Raw genomic sequence first — 26,817 nt, 5'->3', positions numbered from 1 at the left:
AACTAGCTTGTAATTGCTTCTCTGCAAAGACAGGCACAAACTGTTCATCTGTGTGTTAGCTTTGGATAACAATGCTTTAAATGACTTGCCCTCTCTTTGAATTCAATCCTGTCCCACATTTCTTCACACAATGAGAAGATTGCTTCTTCTACTTGCAGGTAAGATCTCAGAGCTCGAATAAATCTGCAACAGGGGCAGTTTCAGTTTTTCTAAAAGCCACCATTTATATTGGTCCCTCTGTGCTTTAACTTTTTTTTTTTTTTTTAGAAAAATGTTCAGTTAAAACTCCGTCTACAGGGTAGAAATTTCCAGGTATTAAAAATTCCAATCATTTAAATGCTCTATCATACTTTGGAGCTCTAAAGCAAATGACTCAAAATAGTTAAAATAGTGCTTAAATTTTAACAACACATTTTCATTGTTTAAGCAACCTTCAAAATGTGAGCTTTTTACAGCATTTTGCACAAAAGCAAAATGGCAATATAATCGTAATAGCTTGGTTTTATGTGGCACCTTTCATGGCTCTATAACAGGTGATTTATATAGTTATAATAATGCTTGAATATTAATGACACATTTAAAAGATTTAAGACATGCTTTAATGTGTTTCTGAGCATTTCACAGCCTTGGATCCAAAATCACTCTCACACTGTGGCTCTCTAAGAAGAAGTTATACAGTATTCTCAGCTCTTTTGATGCTTGACACATTTTCAAGGTTTAAGACTGTTGTTGACACGATTAAATACCTCCTTTCTAAATAGTTCATTTGGTGTAAAAATGTTTGGTGTTGTACATATTCTAATAGTTAAAAAACAAAACAAAAAAGTGTGACTAGAAACCAATCATCCTTTGAAGCGGAATTACACATGGCTCTCACTCTCTGAGCCCACAACAAATGTAAATGGCTAAAAAAGTAACTGTTACTGGTTACCACACATTAAATTATATTTCTTTTGGTGTTTCTTAAACCCAGAAAGTTGCCAGTGGTAATGATTAGTTTTCTGTCAAGTCTCTGCTTTTATGTTCTTTATATAAATGTAAATAACAAAATAGATTAAAATTCTCTCAGAAAAGTTTCTTTACTTGTAATTTGTTGATACATTGTCACCTACTGTACTGTAGTTTTAATAGTTTTAAAGGATTATTACTAATGCACTTATGTACTACATTTACGTTTGGTTTCTGGCGAATTCATGTCAGTTTAAGGTGGTTAATTCGAGGGAACAACAGACGAATGGACGAAAAGAGGAAAAAAAAACAGGGTAATAAAAATGTCTGGTGAATATTGTTCATGGATTCCAGTCCAGTAACCAACATTTTAAAACATGCCCAAACACCTAAAATGGCCTGAAGTTGAATTTCTAGTAAAGCAAATACATATCTGTTGATTTCACAATTGCACTTAATCTAATGTGATTAAAAAATGGTTTTCAAAACACTCTACAGTCTATTTTGCTGCTGCATCCCCCTGTTCTGATGGGGAGTTTCAATGCAAAACCCGAGTATGCCTTCCCCCTGAACTGGTGTGCGATTTCAAGAACGACTGCGATGATGGCTCAGATGAGTTCTTTTGTGGTAAACCTTGCATCTTCATCCGATTTGACATCCTCAGTTTCAAAGTCTTGTCCTTCAACATTATGTGAAATTCCATCATTTAAGGCTCATGCGATTTTGAGGATCACACGTGTGGTTGGAACAGCACCACTACGTACTCTTGGACCAGACAGCTGGCAAATGTCACCTTGGTTCCCGGAGAGGACCATACCTCAGGGAGCCCATGGGGTAAAGTCTGTTCCAATCATTCAATATTTTTAGCGTTCTTTGTACAGCTTTACAAGCCTGTGACAGAGGCACTCTATTTTCAACAGGGCATGTCATGTACATTGATGGCAAACAACGCTGTTCTTTTACATCTACGGCAATTTTGGAATATTCCATTGACAAAGGGGCAGCCGTGGGATGCCAGCTTAGGTACTACTGACTATTTTTATTGACTTAAGATGCCAGGCAATTAATTAAATGTGATTTCAGCTTCTGGTATCATATTCATGATCAAAACTCCCCCATATCAACCTCACCCATTGATGTAATCATGATTCGAGGGGCAGATACACACAAACTGCTCAGGACGGAGAGCACGACGGACGGCTGGCAGAATGCCCGGACCGTGATCGGCAATCGGCCTGGAGGTTACAAGGTAATGATAGGCAGGCAATTAGAATTCATATTATTTATAAATGAATGATTGATATGTAATTTATTTCATGTTTATTTGAGTAGGGACAGACAAATGAGAAACCATTTTTATTGTGTTATACAGCATCAGTGCATTTACGGCTTGTGCTGATTTGCAATGCCCATTCCTAGAAGGACTTTTAATATACCACAGCACTATAAAAAAGGGTTATCTTTCGATCTTTAAATGCTGCCTACTATGTTCGTTACCACTTTTTTCAGACTGAACAGTTGACTAGTCACTGATATTGATACTACTAAGACATTTGATACATAACACCCACACACCCCCCCCAAAAAAAACCCAGACATTTTAAAGAAAGACATCTATATTCCAAATATACCACTTCAATTTATACGTCAATTTTCTGTTCTCGTCTTTTCTAATTTGCACTTTGTATTCATAAAACTGCTCCAAGAGAGCAGCCAATACTATTATCGGTTGCCATTACATGTACCGATACCAGCCCGATCCCGATGCTCACACAAACAAAACCTATTAGAGTCCATGTGAAAGACTGACATGCAAAGTACATTTATAAGGAACAGTAAGATTTCCACTTGCAGATAATGTAAACTTGGGCACTTGGAGATAATTTTCAACTCCAGTCGTTTGTGTAAATAAGTGCGTAAAGCACCAACCGACAATTGTACAGTAATTTGACAGCGAAAGATGCGTATTTAACAACCAATTTCTGCAAAAATTGTTAAATGTGAAAAATTCATACTCTTCCTTAATGTCTGTTACTGTTGATGTATCTCACTCCACCAGCTTCAGTTCTCCTTCAGTTGTCCTTTTTTTGAATCCACGGATGTGATGCTGGATGATGTGATTTTTGACAAGTGCGCAGAGGGAGACATCCCTGCCGGGTCTATGCAGCTCACCTGCCATTTTGAAAAAGACACCTGTTCCTGGTACCATGACTACAGTGCCAGCATCCTTTGGCAACGGGTATTAGGGGGACATCAGTACCATGAAGGCAACGGTTCGTATTATTGACTATGTGTTTCACTCACATTGTCACGTAGACTTGAGTTTGCATGCTTTCTGCCCTCCCCCACAGGCACTTACATGCTCATATCCAGCAAACGAGGCCTTAACATCTCCTCTGCAGCAAGACTAGTTGGCTTCGCTGTGGGCAGAGTCATTTGCGTGAGCTTCCGCTACCATATTTTTGGCAATAGCATTGGTATGTACCCATCTCAATGTCCTTTATTTGGAGTTCCTAAATGGTCTGCAGCTCTGTGACTATTAACAGGTTCATTGAAGTTCATTGTGAAGCAACCTGGCCACGCAGAGGACATTGTGTGGATGAGGAGTGGTACTCAGGGAAACAAATGGAGATATGCCGATCTGACCTTTTCTAGTGATGAACCAATACAGGTTTCTTCTTTTGTACTTATATGATTTTATTCTACAGCCGCATGCCGCAATATCAAGCCAAATGGGCTTCAACAGGAGGCATAAGATTGAACCTTGGGGTACACCTGATCAATGTTTTAAAGCATTTTAACTCATTGATGATTTTTCTTCTTGTTGTTCACGTTAATTTCTACTTTTAACGAATAGTTGTACTGTATCTCTCCATGCAAAGTCATATATTTATTCATGTATAATCACTCCATGCCCAAAAATTTATATTTTTGACTCTACTAATTGATACTAGGGGTGTCTCGCTAACAATCAATTGTGATTTACAGTCATAGTTAATGTGTTATTTTTTTAATCATCTTAATCTAATTTTTACTTTAACTTTATGCTTTTTTCTGATTAGATGCTGATTAGATATGTTGTTTTGCTTTGGACTTCTTGAGCTTGATTGGTTGGGAAACAAAGATCAATCACACGCTGAAGTGGTCAATGATTGGCTGTCATTGTTTGTCATAACCTGATAGGCTCTTGTTGTGGGTGGGAGGGCAGAAGAAAAACGTAAAAATGGAAGAGCCAAGCACTTTTGATCAATGTGAAGTGATATGCCATCTATATAAAAAAGAGCTCACTGACCACAGAAGCAGCTCAAGTTTTGCTTACCACATAAATGCAAAGCACCCAGCTGCACCTAAAGCCACCACAAATGCTAGCAACAAGGATGCTAATGTACGTAGTGAGCAAAGCTCTTCGCCAAACTAAACCTGAGAATACCCCACGTTTGAGCAAGTCTCCAAAGGACAAGATGGGTGTTGTTTTTATCATGTTAATTTCTAATTATTGGTGAATGGCAAAAGACAATAGCGCAATTCCTCCTGATTGTTAAAATTAACGGTTGCAACCAAGACTTGTGAGGTCTCACATGCAGCAGAAGGTGAATAATTACAGTTGCGTCTGTTAAAGTCCAACAAAGAGAATCATGACTTAAGCCACTTTTTTGTTGTTGTATATGTTTTTTTTAAACTGCCACAACGACACAATGTATCTAAAAAAAAACAACAAAAACTGGTTTACAGAATTTGGTTTATGTGATGTTAAAATGAGATTAAATAGGTCAATTAAATGTAAATCTTTTTTTTAATCTCTTGACAGCACTAATTAATACATGGATTGTTGGTATCTTCTCATTTGATTCTGGATATCTACTTTTTGACTGTGCTGCAGAGTACTGGTGTAACTCCATTTTCCAATCTTTTGAAATTTTTATCTGACAAAGTGCATCAGTTAAAAACTGAGCAATGTATTTTCTACAAGAGTTGACTGTTGCTGATGAGGTTTCTCATGATTCTCCAGTTCATCATTGAAGCTGTGGTAGGTGGTGAGCAAGGCACCATCTCAATAGATGACATCATCGTGTCCAGTAGGGAGACTGGCTCATGTCCCGCAGAGCGTGAGTGCACTTTTCAGGGCTCCTTATGCGGTCTGCAGCCCGTTCCATCAGCGGACTTTAGTTGGAGTCGAATCAATGGAACGTCCCTGCCTAACAATTCTTCGGGACCCCACGCGGACCACACCCTGGAAACAGAACATGGTTAGAGCCGCAGAAATACAATTGCGAATTTGCTTATAAGAACCCCTTTCTCAATCACATCTGTAGGGTGTTACCTCAGTGCTCAGTTATGGAGACACCCGCCAGGTTCTAAAGGTCAAATAATGACTGCGCTGATGGAGCCCACCCCTGCTCACGGCGAATGCTTAATGTTCTGGTACTACATGGAGGGTCAAGCTGTGGGTCAACTCAACATTTATCTTCGGACCTCTGACACTTCCGTCAAGCTTTGGAGTAGAAGTGGAGATCAAGGGAGTCTCTGGAGGCATGGACGAGTCACTCTATTTAGCCCCGATATACCTTATCAGGTAGGAATAGTAGCCTTGGGCTGTTATTTACTCAACTGCATATGGGCAGAGAAATGTTATTTTTCAAATATAATTTGGGAGTAATGTAGCAAACACTGGACATAACTCATCAGTAAAGAGCTTCCAACTCTCCCTCAGTGCTTACTAAAGGGACTATTCTATGTCAACCAATCATCAGATTTTTTCCTGTCTAGCTCCAACTTACATTGCTGAGGGGGCAAAAAGTGTTTTTTATTTTGACAGGTGATATTTGAGGCAGTGACGGGTGATGGACTTAGACGAGACATTGCCATTGATGACATGACAGTTCAGAATGGGGAGTGTCCTCCAGAAGGTTGCTGATGACACGCAAATGAACAATTTAAAGAAGCAAAAGAGGTGGTACAGTAAAGTGTGTGTGTGTGTGTGTGTGGTTTTGTTTTTTCCCCTTAGGTTTTTGTGACTTTGAGATGGATTTTTGCGGTTGGGTGAACAACCCTCCGGCAGAGTCCGGGGTCAACTGGGACTGGCTTTCCGGAAGCAAGGGGGGCCTTTTTGTCCCAAACAATGATCACACCACAATGTCTCCTCTTGGTGAGAAAGACATGCCCTTTGTGTTGTAATCTTGGCTGATTAGTTGCCGATTTGTATAGCTAATGAAGGTAAAATGATTTTCTTTCAGGAGTTCGTTTAAAAAAAATATATATACTTGTTCTACTTGTGGCTTGAGGCCACTTTGTTTTTTACAGGCCATTCAAGTCTGACAGAAGTGAAGTGGCTCGGCTGGAGAGCGAGTGGATGGACGCTGTAGACCAAGCCTGTCTTGAGTTCTGGCACCATGCTGAAGGCTGGCTGTCGAACAGTAAGCCCAACTTGTGATCGTGTGGCAGATTAGTCTATATGCCTTATGAGTAGGAATGTAGTGCACACTAAACACTAAGGTTTATTCCTTTGTTTTAAAGTCACATTTCTGTAGGCCTGTCATCATCAGTATTTTTTCTGGATGATAAATTTTCATAAATATTGTTTGAATAGTGTGAATGGTATACTGCATCAAATGTTGTTTACAGAAATCATAGTCTTATTACATCCCTCTGGAAGAGATCATCCATAGCCACCCGCTTTTGAAGATTTACATAAAGATTTATATTTCAGTTCCTTCAGATGTTACGCTGACTGTATTTGTGAATGAGACATCTGGCTTGCGCCAGATTTGGAACATGACTGGATTCATCAATTCCAGTTGGATTCAAGATAAGGTTGATTACAGTGCCTTGGGGTCTCACCAGGTAAGTCAGTCAAGTGTTAAGGCCTGAACAATTCAACGCAATATTGACCATGAACTATGAACATTTTCAAACAGATTATCCTGCAAGCCAACACTGGTTCCTCAAAGGATTCAAGCTTTGCCCTTGATGATCTCCACATCATCCGAAACAAGTCTTGTCATGAAATAATCCCCACCACTACCCCTAAACCAGTCACCACTACTGCTCCTCCAGGCTATGGCGTGCATTGCAATTTTGAACAAGGTGTAGAGAGCTATCATAAAAAAATACTTTCAGCATAGAAAAGCAGATATGCTGTTTTGATTGAGCCAAAATCTGCTTCTATTAATACTCTGCCACCGTCCTACAATCAACTGCATTGAATCCAAACACATCTTTTGAACTTAGGTCTTTGTAACTGGCTCCAAGAGGTCGATGATGATTTCAATTGGACACGCAGCAGAGGACTAGAAGTGTACGAGCCTTGGGATGGACCCCTATATGATCACAGTGTGGGAAATAACCAAGGTACATACTACAAACACATTTGTTTTTAAAATACAGTTGCTACCTTCTGAGCAGCAGTTAACTGATACAAAAAAGTTATATGATGTGCTTTATGATTAAGTGCTTTCACGCTGCCAATCGGCTTATTGTCGGCTTTTGTGTAACCATGGCTTAGATACACACGGTAAAGAAGAGACAGTAAGATCACGTCACACAACAATGGTGTGCTGTGATGGGTAATTTCAAAGTAAAGACTCCGACTAATACATAAATGTATATGCAATGCCCATAGTATGCCTTTATGTTGAAATTAGCCTCTGCAAATGTAATTGGTACCAGATAACATTACTCCTCGCTTCTCTGTTTTATTGCCATCACATAACGTCTCCATTGACAATATACTGCCTTTAAAAAATTGTATTCAATCACTTTAAAACATTTTTGTGCTTTACGTATTTCATGTGAATTCAATTTCCAGGTTTTCATCATGTGTTGATTTAAAATGTGCAACCTTGCATCCTAAATAAGAGCAATCAATGTCATTGGTACAACAAACAGAACTAATTTGAATTTTTGCATTCTTTTGTCATTCCCAAGGATTTTATTTGCTTGTTAATGGCTCTGGATTCAGTAACAGTAAGAGAGCAAGCATTTCTGCTGACGTCAGCCATTTGACGTCACAAATCTGCGTTGGGTTCTGGTATTACATGTTTGGGCCTTTGGTATCCGCCATTGATCTGCTGGTTGAGACAGTAAGTTGCTTTGTACTGCCTTCGCAATGCTTGCAATATTGTGAATAGTCAATATTGTTTGGATTTTTTTAATAGAAATCCTCCAACGCATTGGTTTGGACTCGCAAAGGGACACAGAATCCAGAATGGATCAAGGCACAAGTAACCATCGACATGGACGAGATGATGCGGGTAGAATTTTTGATACATGTGCACATTGTATTGCCCAAGATGACTGTTTGTCCGTCCGTCTGTCCGTCCATCCATCCATCCATCCATCCATCCATCCATCCATCCATCCATCCATCCATCCATCTTCAGCTAAATGGCATCTTTTAACTTGTCACGGATTTTCCATAACAAACACCACATTCATGACTGTGTCCACTAGGTAAATACAGGTTAACAAAACTTTTAATTTCTCTTCATAGGTGACGTTCACTGGCTACAGAAACAGTAACAGTGAGGGATTTATTGCCCTCGACGATGTCTCTGTGAGCAAAGGGGCCTGCAGTAAGCAGAGTAAGTGAATATTTCCTTTTGTTAACAATTTGCTGAACCATTAGTATTGGGGTGTTCATACAGTATAGTCATATCCATATTTCTAGGCACTAAACATTCAGTGCAGAAGATTAATGTATTTACAAGAAAGTTGCATTTTCCACGTTGATTTTTTTTTTTATATATTGTTTTTCAGGCGTCTGCGGGTTTGATTCCGACTGGTGCGGCTTTGAGAACGACGTCAGTCACATGGGTCTTTGGGGGCGCCAAAAAGGCACAAAAGACAGTGTGGATCACACCTATGGAACTGTGAACGGTGAGTGGAATCAATAAAGGCATAAAGGAGAAGACAAAGGCCATCACTACAATAAACAGTGATCACACAATCTGATAACAGTTGCTTCAGGTCAAATTTTACAACTTCCACTCAGCAGTTGAGCAAAAGATAATTGCTTCTTTTCTTTAGGTTACTACATGACTGCATTCATGTCAAATTCTGAGCAACCTGTCGCTCAACTGTTGTCACCTGACATCGTTTCACCAGTGGAGATGTGTGTACGATTCTGGTGAGTCCGGTGCTGATGTGGCGCATCTTTAAGGCTTTTCACACCGTATTTACTAAAGCGCAGAGTGCCGTCAATGAATCTATTCATTATGGAATTTTGCTCGAGCACAAATTTTCATTTCGCACGAAAGACAATTGTGATCTCAGACATTTTGTCTCGGCAAGGGTCATCTCCTGCTGGTACTCAGAGAAGTAAAGCCATTACATTTCTTTGTAAATCTGACAATTCCATATTGCTACATCCTATGTGGCACCCGGCTACTTCCTGTTTGGTTGCTTAGCAACCACTGACAAGAATAGCAACTGCCATCTTCCCCTGTGTCCTACCTCAGGCTGAACGTTAAGACAAACAAGTGTGGTGTGAAAGGCCCAATACTTTCTGGTTTGCTGTTGTCTCATAATGAAGAATATGATTAAATATGTCCATGACATATTTTAAACCAGGTACCAGCTGTCTGCTGGGGCATCTAACATGCTGTCTATCCATGTGTTGAGTGGGGACCTCGGGAAGGCTCTTTGGCAGCGATCTGGAGCTCCCACTTCGGGCTGGGAGGTGGCAGAGGTCACAGTGTTTTGGCCAACAAAGTTTAACGTAAGTTTAGTTTAAAAATATGAGCTCATTTAGGCATTATGGGGGTAGTCGCTGACGTCTGCCTTTTGGATGTTCTCCTTGTGCAAGCATGGGTTTTGTCAGAGTACACTGGGATTCTTCCCACACTCTAAAACACACACACACACATGGTGTATCCTCGGCCCAAAGTCAGCTGACATATTCTCCATCAAGCATTATAAAAACAGACTGTACCTCCTCCATTTTACCCTCCCAAGGTGGTGTTTCGGGCCTCCCACGAACCAGGCATGAGTTCCATAGTCCAACTCGATGATATTTCCGTGACAAAAGGGGCTTGTTCGCCCATGGCCAACTGTGACTTTGAATCTGGAACATGCAATTGGCTTAACATGCTCACTGAAGACGGACATGGCTGGGTGCTGGCAAATGGGGGCTTTCGGGGTCCACCTACCGACCATACCACTGAATCTCCTGAAGGTAGAGCCTCGTTTTGTTTTCGAATGTCTTCAAACTGAAATCCAGACAGGGGACTATTTTCGTGAATGCCATAAATCCTGTAAACTAAAAAATGCTAAAATTAATACATGTGCTTGTTACACCTCTAATCTCTAATATTGAAATTGAATATTGAGTTTCGGGTTGTGGGACAAAGACATCTGTTTGCTGATGTAACGAAAACCACACAGTGCACAACAGATGATTAACTGTCGTCACGCTAAGTATCTCGGTGAGTAAACTTCCAATGTACTGTACATCCTGTGGTCACCACCTCCCTGCTGCAAAAATAAATATTGTGTGGGAGTGCTTGACAGCAACCATATCCAACTAAATGTTGTAAGGCACTGGATTCACTCATAACACTTGCAGTACCTAATGCGCGCTTGCTTTCAGGTGTGTACTTGTTGAGCGTATTCCCACACGCCGGCATCAATGTGGTTCGCATAACATCAGAATGGATCCAGCTCAAAGACGCCCGAGCCTGCCTCACCCTGTGGTACTACATGGAGAGCAGGTCAGCAGAAATCAAAAAACCCCAAATCATTTTCACACCGAATTGTGTGCTGACATTTCTGAGGATGCACTTTAATCCTGTTTGTTTCCTCGTGGACTTCCTCAAACTTTGTGCACAATCACCTTCTTCACTTTGTGCAAAACAACATGTACTCTAGGTCACAGTTCAGTAAACAGAAACCCTTTTTCGCATTACAAACGAGCTATGGGAATGGAATGGCTCTTCATAGTCTAACACTCAGGCATTGCAAGAGAACGTTTTTTTGTGAAACTGCATTTTGACTGCAAAAATTAAGAAATGATTCAGTCTTTTCTATAGATTTATTTTTTCATTTTTACTGGCAAGTGACAAAAGAATGAGTTGGCTAACACTCGTCAAGGAGTACAATTATTGGGAATGACTAATCACCAACAGGCATTTTAATTCATAGACTAATCAGATCAAATGTAAATAACAGCGGCACGTCGCACAATGCGTTTTTTCCTTTATTTATTCCTTTAACACTATTGTGCATTAGATAAGGGCCTTTTGGCTATTTAAAAGGCTATTAAAATTTGTTTTCCTCTCAAATATTGTAAGTAGTAAGTGCAATTAGGCATGTAGGGATAGTGGAACATGGCTTCATTTTTAGACATATTGAAAAAATGACACAGGCAGTGACTTTTATTTTCTTTTGAACATAAATATGTCAATATGAACATGCGTAATACTTTACACACTTTGGTTAGCATGCAAGTGTACACTGCATCTGAAACCTTTTGACGAAAGCTGTCACATACAATCTATCAAATCTAGTCTGTAGCCACTCACATCTACACCATGTCTTTGGCAAATCCTTTGATCCACGTTGAAAAACGAAAACATAAGCTTGATTGAATTAATCTGCCAATATTTAGGCTTCTATCAATTTAAACATATCCAATAACTTGATCGACAGCTACAGTATATTTTGGATGTGATGGATTATGTCAATATTTTTAAGTTAAGATCATGTTTTGTTTTCTCAGTGGAAACCTGAGAAAAACTGTAATTTGAGTCGAGTCGTATCTCAAGGCACAGATATGTTGGAATTCATGTCATTCACTCCTAATTGTCCTATTTACTAAATGTGAGGCCATGCATTTGACAAAGAAGCTCCCAAACTCTTAAATCTGGCTTCATTAAACCAAGAACTGTATTAACAATGCACATTTTTTTTCCTTTTGGGTGGAACACAGTGAGTCGGGCTTCTTGCGCGTGCTCCTTCATTCAGGCTTGTCGGAGGACGAGTTGATGTTCCAGATAAACAGCAACAGTGAACACAATTGGAAGAACTTTTCTCAAAGTTTAGAGCAGAGCAAACCATTCCAGGTAGCCCAAACTAGAGATGTAATATTACATTTGGTATGAAGGCTGCGGATGATCTTTCATATTATGTTTAGTTGCTGATCGAAGCACAGACAAACAAAGGAGGCTTCATTGCCATTGATGACATCAGTCTAACGCCTGGTCTTTGTCAAGGTACTAACTTAGTTGTATTTAGTACCTCTGAATATATTTGAAAAGAAAGTAAAAGACTTTTTTGGGCTGTTTTGCTCTTGCAGTGAATGAAACGATTTCAACATTTGTGGGCTGCACATTTGAAAATGACACATGCGGCTGGGAGGACGTCAGCGTCGGCCAGGGTCAGTGGGAAAGAGGAAGGAACGCCACTGGGAATGCTGGACCGTCTGTTGACCACACCCTGGGAACAGTGTTTGGTGAGACCATGCAAACTGCCTTTCTGCCATTGTCTTTAGTAAAAAGTCCAATGTTGTACATTTAGGGACACAAAGAGTTAACATTTGGCTGCTCACTCAAAGTTCAATAATAGACACCAAAATGGCCTCAAATCATGTATCCTCCAGGATGGTATGCGGCGGTGACCCCATACAACGGTGATCATATGAGCCCTGCCGCTTTGCAGAGTCCCATCATGAAACAAGCCGCTGATACCTGCACACTCCATTTCTACTACAACATGTATGGAGAAGGTATGGTGCAATACTTTTTGCTGCCATCTATGATTGACTGATCAAGTTGGGGAATTTTAACTTAACAATTGCCTCACAACAAACATAAAAGCTTTTTTTTTTTAAAAAGCTTTTTTATTCCCTGAGGTAAGCATTTAACATTTTTTTGGTGCGCAGTCATTTACAGTCCCATCGCTACGTGGACACTCTCCCATCGTTGTCAGTTTGTCATTTTTGTAAGTTTACCCAAATTGTAAATGAGGGTGCGTCGGTCCATCAACCAAGCATCAACAACAAATTCCATCATCACTTGCGGTACCTCCGTCATCATTTGTCACCAAAATCCACCCCTCCCCCTAGAAAATAACAATCAAACCTCAACCATCTTAAACCAAAAGCCATAGCTAAACCTTACAGCCTTCCTACTCAAGATAGACAAGCTGGTAAACAAAAACACTAAACCCACACCAAAATGCCTGGCATGCATCAACATGTACAGTATGTTGTACGTTGTTGTAATGTGTTCCCCGGACAGTAGACGGCAATAAGCAATTCCCCCCCACTAGGTGGCATGTACACTCAGGCATACATGTGGGCGGCATGGTTCAGCGGTAGAGTCGTCTCCCAACTAAGAGGTTGTGGGTTCGATATCCTGATTATTGTGACCATGTCGAAATGTCCTCGAGAAAGATGCTTAACCTCCAGTTGCTCCTGATGCTGCGTCTTCAGTAGGTAAATGATTTGTCAGTGTAAAGCACTTTGAGTACCTAAGGTAGAAAAGCGCTATATAAGTCCATTTACCATACACATTATAAAGTTTGAATGCCTTTAACTTCTTGAGTCATTCTTTCCAAACCATTTACAGAGACGGTTGCATAAAACAAAGTATACATCATTTTATGGTTTTTTTTTTTTTTTAGTGCCACCACTTCCGCTCACATCCCAGAATGCTTTGCTCAACTATGTGCAAGCGATTTATTCATTCAAATCTTATTTAAAAAGCAAAAAAATTCAAAAATCATTTAATATTTAATTTTAAACATTGGTTTTGACTTTAGACCTGTACAATGAATGTGTTGATCAGGATTCTGCATAGTATAGATAGACTGCCCACCTCTGGATTTTATGTTGATTAACTCAAGTCTAATGTATTTGTGAGTACTGCACAATCGGTCCTTGTCTTGGAAGATAAGCTTTAACCTTTTAAAAACAAATTTGTTCCACCCCCTTGTATATTATGACAGACAAGGATGAGTTGAAGGTGGTGCTGGGTGAAAACTCTCGCACCACTGTCCTATGGTGGCAGTCTGGCGGCGATGCCCATCTGTGGCAACATGGCGAGGTGTCGCTCGGTAGAAGGCGTCAGGATTTCACCGTCTTCTTTGAAGCCTCCCGTGATTTCAATAAGCCAGGCCACATTGCCATTGATGACCTTAACTTCACCAACTGCAAACTGCCAGGTAGGAAGATAGAAGGTACTGACACTCAGTGTGAAGAGCAAGACGGGTCACTGTTCTTGTGTTTTTGTTTTTTTCTTTCTTCTAGAGCCCCAACCTATGTGCCCCGAAAATATGTTTACTTGCAGTAATAAGGCATGTGTGGAGAAGAACCGAGTATGTGACTTCACAGATGATTGTGGCGATTGGACCGATGAGCGCAATTGTGGTGAGATGTCACAAAGATTTTCAATTGGATTGACTGAAAAACCTTCTTTTGGGAGGGCGCGGATGCTGGATCGAAGTTCTGGAAATTTCATTTTAATAATCATAGTTTTCCAAATTGAGAGCAAAATAACATACCGCATACGAACAAAGATATGCTTACCGGTTTTGTAGGTTTTCAAATTTCAAAAAGAAAAAAAACAAAAGCTGAAACAACTGTGAAAAAACATCCTGAGCAATGAGAAATGTTTTCAAATTTTACGGTTGATTATTTTGACAATTAATCATTGATTAGTGATCGATTAATTGATTAATCGTTGCCGCTCTATTTTGAGATACAAGCATGGTCATGGAACAAATTAGACTCATCTCAAGGATCCATTGATCCTTGATGTTCTCCTGTCCCTGCTGTTACTTTTAGAGCAACTAGGTGTGACAGAACGCTGCAGCTTTGAACAAGGCCTCTGTTCTTGGGCTGAAAGCCACTTGAACCAACCCGGAAGCAGATGGGCCCGACGAAGAGGACAAGATTCCTGGCCTGCTGATGGACCCCACCGGGATCATACCCTCAACAATGCTGGAGGTGAGGGAAGAATTTGTGACCAGCAAGTCATCAAATGGGTTTGTTGCCACTGTTGTTACGTTATTTTCTCAGGTCACTATATAACTCCGGCGATTCATGTCACTGAGAGGGAGGAGATATTTGAAATTCTCTCCAAAACGTTACTTCCGAGCTCAAACTGCACGGTAGGTTTAGTCTGAGTTTTTGTTCTAGTTTGTGGCATATATATTTTATTAACTCACTTTGCATTGGATTCAGTAGAGCAATATTGCCATACTGGTATTATCAACAGAACAATCATGCATGAAACACATTTTACTACTTTTTTCAGTGTTTTGTGTCCAACCAACAATAATATGAATTTCTGTCCATGCAGATCCGATTCTTTTACTACAGCCTGCGAGACACCACAGGAAACCTCTCAACGCATTCCAGGATGTTCCATTTTGGTACCCACGACACCCTGCTGTGGCTCAGAACAGACTCACACGATTACATCTGGCAGAGGGCACTTGTCACCTTCTCGTCCTCTGCTAAATCCAAGGTGAGTGTCCTATAAGCCAGGAAATATTTGAATATACACAGTAGCACATCTGTTTATATTTCTTGTGTCCACTTCCTTTGCTCTGTCATTTAAAAGGATATACTGCACAAATGCAGTATATTCTTCACCAACAAGCCTTTTATCCATGTTAACCATGTTTAGGGCTGTATTTATAAACACCAGACAGTACATTAGGTGGACATGTACAGGTTGGAATCATTAAGTCATTCAAGCCCAAAAACAAAATGTTCCCTTTTTTTTCTCCTGCTATACTTTTATTCATTCAAGTAGTTCTATGGAATAGGGTTTTGAAATACAGTTGCTAGTACTAACTGAATTGAGTACTATCAGTTATTTAGTATGTAATTACCTCAAGTCCTTAATTATCAATTACTTCAGATAATTATGTACTAATCAAGTAAGTAAGAATTAAACCAATTCATTACTTTAGGAACTAAACTAAATTAAACTTAGTACTTAATTACCTCAAGTAATTCATTATTGTAGTACTTAATTAACTTAGTACCAGCCACATTTATAGATCCTCCTTTATACTCCTTTACCCCCCCCCCCTCCCCACACACACACACACACACTTGAAAATGAGAAATAATGACTTAATGGCATTTTTTTTTTAATTCATGACATGTTTTGCTCTTTTTTCTGTGCAACAACCAAAGGTGTTGCTATTTTGATGAACATACAACTGTCAATTTTGATGGCCATAGAACTAGCAATAGAACTTAGCATGCAAATATTTAGTCTGCTTACTGAATGAAAAAAGTAAATTAGCGTGGTGTTTCTTCTTAAGATTGTGTTTAGATATGAGCAAGGTGCAGGTGACAGAGGACACGTTGCCCTGGATGACGTGTCCTTCTCCAAGGAGTGCGTCTTTGACCCAGACAACAGCCCATTGCCTGACACGTCGCCCACTTCGGCCTCCCCCACCACACCTGTAACCTCCACCGTGCCCCCCAGCCCGTGTCAGGTAGGCTGCATCTATTAGCTTTAAATAGGCAACGCATGTGGTGTGTGTTAATGTATCTGAGCTTCTGTTACATTGCAGAATGGGGAGTTCTTCTGTTGGCGTTCCTCGGGAGAAACGTGCATCCTTTCGACATTACAGTGCGATTATCATCCTGACTGCCCTCGCGGAGAAGATGAGGACGGCTGTGGTAGGCTGCATTCGCTGTTTATTTTATAAATCGCTACTTGAATGAGTTGATTTTCGTTCTGCAAGTTATTTTGTTTTTTCATCCAAGCACATTTCCCCTTCATTTTCTTTATTGCTGCTGTTTGTTGTGTGAAAACCTTTGGCTTTGACATTGAAATTATGAATGAGATATTAGAACAAAAGTTCAGCTTTTACGGCAACACATTTACGTCCATACTTAGCATACTGCTATTTTTGCTCCTTCAGGATTTTTTTTCAGCAGATAAGCTGCATGCTCTATTGGGTTTAACTTTGAAGATTCCAAAAAAAAGCTGCAAAAATAAAGGAATTGGCATCCATGTTGCAATACATTTGAAGAGGAGTGTATGCATGTTTGTGATGCGAAATACATTATGCTTAATCAGACACCAACAAATTGACTCACAGTCGGCCGCGGCTATGACTTCTGTTTGCTGCTGTTCTCGAAAAGAGCGTGAATCAGGTGTGCGGCCTTGTTGTGTTCCCGGCATGCTTGCTCACACCCTGCCTCCTCACGTTGCAGGTCCGTGCACATTCGAGACAGACCAGTGCGGCTGGATGGACCGCGGCCAAGGGGAGAGAAGGTGGCGCAGGACGAAGTCCGGCGACAGCGCTTGGCCGCCCACCGATCACACCACGCACACAGGTGGGGCCTCTTGTGGAGTCGAATTAGACCACTTGTGACCTCACATGCTCTGAGTCAGAGGCCAACCGTGTTTTATCTGGCTTCCCAGGCTTCTATATGAGCGTCAACTCAAGTCGGGCCCCAAGCGAGGCCCGACTCCAGAGCCCGCATCTCCAGGCCTCGTCGCCCTACTGCCAGATTTTGTACGTTCACCGTCATCCATGTTGTTGCTGAATGTTTGTGTGACACGCAGCTCAACATGTCCACCCCGGGGAGTTGCTCAACCGCATTCCTCCAGCTACCTTCACGAATCCAGCTCTCTTGCTTCTTCCTTCCTTTGTTCCTCCACGCAGGTTTCACTTCCACATCAGCGCCGAGTGTGCTGGCTCGCTCAGAGTGCTGACGTGGCGAGCCGGTGGAAGTGAAGCAATCTTGTGGTCACGCAGCCACAACACTGTCAAACACTGGACACCCGAATCTCTGCCCCTGGGGCCTCACCTGCAACCTTTCCAGGTCCCTAAGCCATCAAATGACTTCTTCTTGTCCCAGCTTGTGTTACATTTATATTTAACTCTCTAATCCACAGCACACCCAAACTTCAGACACCAAACTTCAAAGAAACTTGTAGAAGCCTAATCAATTATTTCTTTGGTGATTGACACTTTAATATAATTGAATTCATTTAATGAAACCACAGTAGTATATTTGCAATAGTTTATTTAATAGAAAAAAAATATGTGAAATGATTTTGGTCTCTGAGGCGCTTTCCAAGAGTTAATATTTTGTGTATTTCATTCCATTTGTTATCGGCATCGGTTATGCTGCATCAAGGGCTTTAAGTTTGCCCCTCTCTTCTTGGAGCTAAATTACATAACCAAAAAATTGGGAACAATACCCAGCATGATGAAGTGCCATGATCTTTAGATTAAAGATTTGGTTCTCTGACCCTCAACTTAGTCTCCATTAAGTTTTACATTACCACTTATTTATCTCAGTGAAAGGAAATCTGTGATTAAAAAAATAAAAGTAAATTATGGTTTCCAAATTGTTAACCTTTGATGTATATTTTCCTTTGTTTAATTCAAAGATACATTTATATAGGCAAATCTCAAATCAATGTATACATCATCACTTTTTCTCAGGTTATATTTAGTAGCTGGAATAATGGGACTCAAGGAGACACCGCCTCTGCCACTGATACTTGCATTGTCGCGGTGGATGACATCTCCTTTCTCAATTGCAACCAGAACTTTAATCCCCCAGGTAAAAGACATTTGAGAGCTGGTTGTCCTTGTCTTGAAACAAGCAGGTCTTGACTGTTTTTTGTTTTTTCTACCACCTCCTCCTCAGCCCTCTCTGCGATTGGTTGTACTTTTGATGACGGCCTTTGCATTTGGACGCAGGGGGCCGATGACCATCTGGACTGGCTCGGTGGGATGGGTCCAACAGAGACACCCAACACTGGACCTGCGGAGGACCACACTACGGGAAGAGGTTATTTTGACATGATAAAATAGGACTGTCCACACAGTGTTTAAGGGCCATATTTGCATTTATTAAAAAGGGGCAGATGGCCCACATTAAGTAGTTAAAAAAAAGTTCTTATTTTTTTTAAATATGTAAAAATATGTATTAAATTGATTAAATATTCAATTCTCATGTACTATATTTTATTATTCATAATGGATGCAGTTTATTAATCACTTATTTGTTGAAACACTATTATTTTCAAATGAATTGTTTTTGTCATTTCTATGGACGCACGTCCAAGATGGGAAACTTGTTCAAATGTATATGCAACTTTTTGCTGAGTTCGGGCAGAAGGCGGGGGTCACCCTCAACTGTTTGCCAGCCAATTGCCGGCTCACAGAGATGAAAAACCATTCACGCACCTAATCACACATAAAAACAATTTAGTACGTCCAATATTGTCCTGCCATGCATGTTTTTGGAGTGTGGGAGGAAGTAGGAGTGCCCGGAGAGAACCTACACGAAAAATCCAGAACATGCCCCACACAGGCCGGAGCTGGAATTGAACTCGAATCCCTGAACTGAGGATGTGCTAGATATACCACGTGCCTCGCGGTTCAGAGTAGCAAGTTCAGCTCTAGCTGGCTGTGTGGAGTTTGCATGTTCTCCCCATGCCTGCATGGGCTCTCTGCATGGTAGGTGTATTGGACACTAACTTGTCCAAAGGTGTGATTGGGTGCGTGAACGGTTGTTCATCCCTGTCCGCTCTGCAATTGGAACCTCAGGTCAGGGTGTCCGATGCCTGCTGCCCCAAGACAGCTGGGATAAGCACCAGGAAGCTAGCGACCTTCGTGAGGATAAGTGGCTTAAACACCAGATATGAATTGTTTTTCTAAAATCATTTCAAAGTGGATCAAGTGAGATGACTCAATATTCAGGCCTTTGTGATGTCAATAATTCCTAAAATTGCAAATACATTTTTAGTTTTACAATGATGGTCTTTTCAGAAAACTCACACTTTAAATATGTTCAAATTAATTTTACAAGTGTGTTCAAATGTATTTCTCAATTACATTTACATGCTTGCAGATGCGTTTGAATGTATTTACAAATACATTAGAAGATATTTACAATCTAAATGCTGAAATCACCATTTTTCCCATAATGCTATGGAGTACGCTCATCAACACCAAATGGCATTATGGAAATACAGTAATTGCTATGTTTATAGCATTTAGCCTACACATCATTCAAATGTATTTGCAAGTACATTCAAACACATTTAAAAATACATTCAAATGTATCTGTAAACATGTTTGAACATACTCTACCTGCAAGTGTGTTCAAACGAGTTTGCCAGTCAAAAATGTTTACAATCACATCCATGGGCCTTATAAAATAATAGAGCAGGCCGTACATGGCTTTCTCCGCCCTTGCTGTAAAACGTGCACTTTGGATATCACTAAAGAAACATCATCAATGATGGCATAACATTTCATATAATCTATAACGTGTTGATTTCATTAGCAGTTTTTTGATTTTGTTAAAATACAGGAAAGTACATTTACATCGAGAGCTCCAGTCCAAGTGCAACCAGTAATATTGCCCAGCTCAAGTCTGCACTGCTACCACCTGCAGTTCAACCAGGATACTGTCTCATGTTCTGGTACCACATGTTTGGAGCCACCGTCGGTTCTTTGCAAGTGTTCCTACTGACGTCCGAGTCAATGGCGAAAACGCTGGTAAAACACACAGGAATGAAATTGTTTGCAATTTGATGTTTTCTGCATTCCTGCCTTTCTAACTGGAGATCCTAATGAGTTCAAGCTATTGAAATGACGAGAAAGATTTCACAGCTCAATTCCAGTAATATTGGGACGTGTAAAACATACATTTAGAGATACAAAGATTAATCAACAACTAATCAATTATGAAATGGATCAATACATTTTTTGATAACCCATTAATCCTTTCGTCACTAAGTTGAATTGAAGTTGTCCAAAACATTAGAATTTCTGCCTCACAGCAGTAAATATTTGGTTTTTGTAGTGCCCCACATAAGCAGACTTTGCAAGTGTTTCCTTTTACTTTGGGGAAAAAAAAAGATCAAACTTTTTGCCGTTTTTTGACCTGTTACAAACCAGTAGCTGAATTTTCACACTGTCAGTTTGAAATAATGTTCTATTTTTTTAACTCATTCAATGCCAGGGATGTATTTTCACGTTTTTTTTCGGACATTCATTCCCAGATACTTAAGTATTGATGTAATACTTACAGTAAGTGTCTGAGATTTAATGTTTGGACTATGAGGTAATAAATGAAAGTGAATTATAACCTTTTTTTTAATCTGACTTGAATTATCAACAAACTAATTGACTTATTGATCCGTTTATTAAAATAATAGTTGGTTGCAGCCCGAATAAGATGTGTCATTTCTATGGACAAACTCCAATTTCAATTAATTCATATTGTTGTGTAAAACATCTACGTATAAAAGCAGAGTACAATACTTTGCAAATACTTTCTAACCTCAAAGAAAGTATCAAATTCAAAATTAGTGAATTCTGTATTAATTCTGTATATGAAAACCCTAAACAGTAACAAGATTCAACAATAATAAGTTGTCTTTGCAGTGAATTTTATTGAATATAGGTTGAAATTGATTTTCAAATGATTGCTTTCTGTTTTTGATCATGTTTACCACCGCATGTTCCAACTTGATTGCAATTGCTGTTTGCACATTAAGATGACAAATCTCAATTTTGATTTGTTGAGACTTATGACTTCCCTGTACTGCGGTGTGTATTGAGAAATGTCCAGAACTCTCCCATAGACTTTCTCTGTGTTATGCTTTTATCAGAGTTGTGAAACAGCCGTGTTACAAAAGAGCTGCGATTTGTGCTCTGTGCAGTTTCGGTGCATACTATGGTGTTGCACAAATCTCTCCTCACATCCTCATTGCAGGGAGTGACTCAGCCCTCCGTCTTTCCTGTAGGTGTGGCAAAAATCAGGAAACCAAGGGGACGAGTGGCGACTGGCGCAAAGTCACGTGACCCTGCAGCGCATCCACCAGGTGATCTTGGAGGCGAGCGTGGGAGGCGAGGCGGGCGACATTGCTATCGATGATGTCTCGTTCACCCCTGGAGCATGCCCCGCTACTGGTGAGGGTTTTGCCAATTCCCTCAATAATTTGCGTTTTTTTTTTTTTTTTTTTTTAACTACTCCTTCAATAAAGTGCAGAGTGCACCAATCACGTCATTCGATGAGTTGAGTGAAGTAACGGTGAAGGCTGATAGGGTTTTACAATTGCACTGCATCAGACAGAACAGTACTTTCACGGTGTACCGCCCACTCAAGAGTAAATACAAGCTAACCTTGTCCGAGGAAACATGCACGTTTTTACTTTTGTTTTAGTTCTGCGGTTGGGAAGGAGAGATTTTGCACCAAGTTGGTGACGTAAACAGAAACGTTTCATTTAATAGTTAAAAGGTTTTACTGTAGTAAAAGTGGTAAAAATTTGTGTTTGGGAGTACACGGCACATAATTCAGCTGCGGACGGAAGTGTTATTATGTGTATTGGTTTCTCGATAGGACCAATTTGATAGGAGGAACAGGCGTGTGCCTCTTGACACGTCTTTTGCTTTGTTGGCAACTCCAGTTTATTTCAATGTCAATAAAAGGCTTGTTTTTTACTTTTTCCATTTACTCCACCTCTGACTTCCTTTATTGATCGCTACAACATTAGCTTTTTTATTATTATTGTTTTGTCATGGCGGTTGGCAGCCATAAAATGAGAGGTGGGGTTTCAGTGAACAAGCCATTTTACTTCCTGGTTATAAATCCAGCCACCAAAAAAACTTCACATTTCTTAAGAAATTGAATTTCCTATGCACTAAACAGGGGTGTCAAACTCATTCTTATCGAGGACCACGTTGCAATTACAGTTTCTGTCAGAGGGCCGGGATGACTGTGATAAAATACATTTTGGGTGTATTTGTCACACTTCCAACTAGTTTTGAAATCAGAGAGAGGGTGAGGGAAAAAAGTGCTTGCTTTTACCCCCAAACAATTTCAAATTGACTCACAAATGTGATATTTTGACCGGAAACTTGAATTGGAATGGCCGTTTCGCGGGCCGCGTAAAATGATGTGGCGGGCCGGATCTGGCTCCCGGGCCTTGAGTTTGACACCCGTGCACTAAAGGTAAGATTCCATTGTTTATACACATATGCGGTAATTAATTGTGGAAAGCTTAAAATACCATCATATAGGCCCTTTAAAGTACAAACATAACATAAAGACAATTTTTTCTTATGTACACACATTTTTGTAGATGTGTGCGATTTTGAGGAGGGTAGCTGCAACTGGCAACAGCAGAGCGACGATGATGCCGACTGGATCCGCCAGTCAGGCACCACCCCGAACCCTAACACGGGCCCTGAAAGCGACCACACCACCAACACGCCCGTGGGACACTACTATTACCTACCCTCTTCCAACCAGGACATCCCTGATCAGACTGCTGCTATGTTGTCACCTGTATATCCCTCAGGTGAGACCCTCAGTCCTGGTTGAAAACCGAACAGCTTGAATCAGAGCCAGCAAATATTTTTCCCTCTTTTAGGAAAAGGTGCTTGTGTCCAGTTGTGGTACCACATGTACGGCATAGGTGTCGGTACGCTGAACGTTTATCAGCAGAGCGAAGATGGGGTACGAGCTCTGATTTTCTCACAGGCAGGAGACCAACACAGCCTGTGGAGGTTTGCCCAGGCTGCACTTCTGCCTTGGGGTCAACCGTACAGGGTGAGTCACATCATTATTCTAAGTTGCAACATAAACGGTATTTTAGGACTACAATTTAATCCAGTCAAAAAAAAGAAACGCATTATGAGGAAAAAAAAAACATAAGTCACTAATGTTGATTTTATTTTGTGTTTTGAGGGGTGGGAATTTCAATTTTACAAAACTGAAGACCAACAGGAGCACTGTACACCAAAGAGGAATATTGCATTAAATAGTTCTGCCATGAGCTGCTCTATAACTGTTTCACTGTTTGTTCGCTGTTGTGAGGCAACAGTCTCACCGGAAACACCTCATAGATCGGTTCCTTGTTACCAGACGAACAAGACTCGGACTATTTGATTGGCTCGGTTTACTGACTGCGGTTTGAAGACTCAGAGGATTCACTTGATTCAAGTTTAGGGACATACCAAAAAAACTGCCGACTTGAAATAATTCTCTTATATCAAATCACTAATTTGCAGATCAGATTTGGAACCAGAGTCAGCAAACCTTCTTTCTATTTCAGCTTGTGATCGAAGGCGTAAAGGCAGGTCCAACCCAGCAGGGCGACATGGCCTTTGATGACGTCCATGTGTCGGATGCCAAATGCCCCCCGCAGAACACCTGCGACTTTGAGCTCAATATGTGCAGCTGGAGCAACGTTGGCGGGGAAGTGGACCAGAATGACTGGCTCCGTGGCAGGGGAGCCTCCCCGAACCCCAACACGGGACCCAGCGTTGATCACACCACCAACATGCCGCATGGTTGGTCACACAGTCTTTTCAGGTGCATTTTACACAGCAGGGGTTAATATTATAATAAAAACAAATGCACCTTCTTTCCTCAGGCTATTATCTCTACGTGGACAGTTCTGTTGGACAGTGGGGCCACGCCTCCTTCCTAATTAGCGACGTGCTCCAACCGGCCACCAGAGGACACTGTCTCACATTCTGGTACCACATGTTCGGTCCTGATGTTGGGACCCTTCGGCTCTACGTCAATGACGAGTAGGCACCCACTCAGAAGACCATCAGCGTTTACTATTATGCTCAATTGTAATGGATTTGAATTGTTGTTTTACAGAAAAACACACGACAGTGGTAACGTTGAGGGTGCTCAGAAGTGGGTGGAGATTGGAAACAAGGGAGACAAGTGGCTGAAGGGCAGCGTGTTTATCGAGTCCCACCATGCATTCTGGGTAATAACATGCAGACATGTAATTGAGTTTTGGTTGAATGATTTTATCATATGTATAGTATTATTATAAGGTTTTTGACATCTTAATGCTGACAAAAAGCCAAGAATGGGCTGTTGTCATTACATAAGGGGGTAATGACAACAGCTTTTACTGATAGTTATATTAGCTTCACAGGGGGAGGCTTGATTGTAAGTGTGGCTGGAATTGCTGTAATTAAAGTTGTGTCTCAAGGCACTACTGTATTGCAATATACTTTTTAGCATAAGCTGAAGATCATCATACGTGCAAGGGAATAGAAACACAAAAAGGGAAATTATTTCTTTTTTTTACATTTGAAGGGCTGTGCTCAGTGTGCAGCAACGACTTTCATGAGTTTCTGATGGCTAGCCAACTGGTTTTGCATTTTCAAAATTTGTATTTTTAAATTTAGATTTCTATAAAAAAAAAAAATCATCTTTTTGGGATCTAAAAAAAGTGATACAACATATTGTACCTGTAGGTGTACAGGCTGGCGTAGCTGTCACTATTTGCAATGATTCAGTCCTTGTAAGAATTGTGCAGGAGCCCTAATTTTCACAAACATCCCAAATAAATTGACCTTTGAGTGTATATTTAAATACAGTAGAAAGGGTTGTGTGTACTAATCAATTAATTGTGTTGTTCTGTGCCCCAGTTCGTGTTTGTGTATCAGAGGGGGAATATGGCAGGTGGGGATGTTGCCCTCGATGACATCACCATTTCCCATGGACCCTGTGACAAGCCCACTGTTGACCCTGTTGATGATAAACCAGGTAACATCGGCATGTTTGATAGGACGTGCACAATACATACAGAATATGCCGAACGTTTGAACGCACCTTCTCACTCAATGCTTTCTTTATTTTCATGACTATTCACATTGAAGTTACTGAAGTTTTCAAAGCTATGAACAAAAAGGTGAAATAATTTAAAATACTGTATGTTGGATATTCTAGCTTCTTCAAAATAGCTACCGATTGCTCTCATCACTGCTTTGAACATGATTGGGATTCTCTCGATGAGCCTCAGTGAGGTTGTCACCTGAAATGGTTTTCATTTCACACTTATCAAGGTTAATTAGTGGCATTTCTTGCTTTATCAATGGGATATCAAAGGGACCATCAGTTGTGTTGTGGGCAAGTCAGGTAAATACACAGTCAACAGTCCTATTGGACAACTGTTAAATTTCATAATATGCCAGCTAAGAAAAACGAGTGGCCATCATTATCATTACCTTAAGAAATTGAATGTCATGGTGTAGCCAGTATTGTGTGTGTGTGGATTTGTGTGTGCGTGCGCGTGTATGTAACATAATGCTGCATCTTGCATTATAACACTCTCTCTCTCTCTCTCTCTCTCTCTCTCTCTCTCTCTCTCTCTCTCTCTCTATATATATATATATATATATATATATATATATATATATATATATATATATATATATATATATGTTTTTTTTGTTTTTTTGTTTTTTTTAATTTTGATGGGATTGTGTTTGTGCAGATATGTTGTCTGTGGGCCTGGCCGTGGGCTTGACTATCCTGGCTGGAATTGTTATCTTCATCTTACTCATTAGACTGAATTGGAAGCGCTGCACAAAGTATGTCTTATTCTTTTAAATACAAATATGTATGAATACAAATATACGTTTAGTGTATCTTTATGTTTCGTTTTTCTGATACAGATCATGCACGGCAAGTAACAACATGCTCAGTCAGAACTCCGTGTTTAACCTCTTTGACTGCAGAATAGATGTGAGTGATAAAATGATAATTGTTAGCATTTCATTAACCACAATATTAAAATATAAATGCATTTCCCTACAGGGTACAGAGCATGGAAGTGTGTCTGACATGTCCTTCCAGAACAATCTGTACGATGGTTCTCCAAGTACAACCACAACAGATTCATCAAATGCCTAACATCAACATCCCATTATGTGCTTTGGTAGTTTTTTTCAAATGTCAAATAAGAAGAAGAAATCAATGGTCTGATAAATGATCAAATGTTTTGGTTTTGTGTTTTACATATGACCTATATGTCAGTCATCAAGGTACACTCAATGTAAATATGTTAAGAGGCATATTACAATAAAATGGAACATTTGTTTTTTCTGGAA

General features: G+C 40.3%; 1 protein-coding gene across 1 annotated transcript; it reads left to right on the top strand.

The window, feature by feature from the left end:
* Positions 1-1,495: 1,495 nt before the first annotated feature.
* LOC148414862 (MAM and LDL-receptor class A domain-containing protein 1) lies at positions 1,496-26,817 on the top strand. The gene is made up of 50 exons (XM_088429550.1): positions 1,496-1,575; positions 1,660-1,782; positions 1,869-1,971; positions 2,032-2,197; positions 3,008-3,221; positions 3,300-3,425; positions 3,495-3,619; positions 4,958-5,195; positions 5,262-5,521; positions 5,765-5,855; positions 5,954-6,094; positions 6,231-6,362; positions 6,656-6,789; positions 6,864-7,032; positions 7,177-7,296; positions 7,873-8,027; positions 8,103-8,198; positions 8,438-8,528; positions 8,704-8,823; positions 8,974-9,073; positions 9,517-9,664; positions 9,901-10,120; positions 10,535-10,655; positions 11,873-12,005; positions 12,077-12,155; positions 12,239-12,394; positions 12,542-12,667; positions 13,891-14,106; positions 14,192-14,311; positions 14,729-14,890; positions 14,963-15,054; positions 15,246-15,413; positions 16,225-16,401; positions 16,480-16,588; positions 17,129-17,251; positions 17,340-17,433; positions 17,584-17,743; positions 18,373-18,493; positions 18,581-18,724; positions 20,255-20,442; positions 21,696-21,861; positions 23,034-23,252; positions 23,325-23,503; positions 24,009-24,246; positions 24,330-24,489; positions 24,566-24,680; positions 25,354-25,471; positions 26,202-26,298; positions 26,383-26,452; positions 26,525-26,817. The coding sequence occupies exons 3-50, from the start codon at positions 1,877-1,879 to the stop codon at positions 26,618-26,620; spliced, it is 6,888 nt and encodes a 2,295-aa protein (XP_088285676.1). The 5' UTR covers positions 1,496-1,575; positions 1,660-1,782; positions 1,869-1,876; the 3' UTR covers positions 26,621-26,817.

Source organism: Hippichthys cyanospilos, chromosome 12, assembly GCF_059441005.1.
Source record: "Hippichthys cyanospilos isolate Australia breed blue-spotted pipefish chromosome 12, RoL_Hcya_1.0, whole genome shotgun sequence".
Lineage (NCBI taxonomy): Eukaryota > Metazoa > Chordata > Actinopteri > Syngnathiformes > Syngnathidae > Hippichthys > Hippichthys cyanospilos.
This window is presented reverse-complemented; position numbering and strand designations above follow the sequence as displayed.

What these genes read in the sequence shown, in the direction of transcription:
- LOC148414862 (XM_088429550.1), top strand. Translation starts at nt 1,877, where the DNA reads ATGTACATTGATGGCAAACAACGCTGTTCTTTTACATCTACGGCAATT. An exon ending in GCATTGCAATTTTGAACAAG is followed by an intron (nt 7,033 to 7,176) that starts GTGTAGAGAGCT and finishes TTTTGAACTTAG; the next exon opens with GTCTTTGTAACTGGCTCCAA. An exon ending in TACCCTCAACAATGCTGGAG is followed by an intron (nt 14,891 to 14,962) that starts GTGAGGGAAGAA and finishes TTATTTTCTCAG; the next exon opens with GTCACTATATAACTCCGGCG.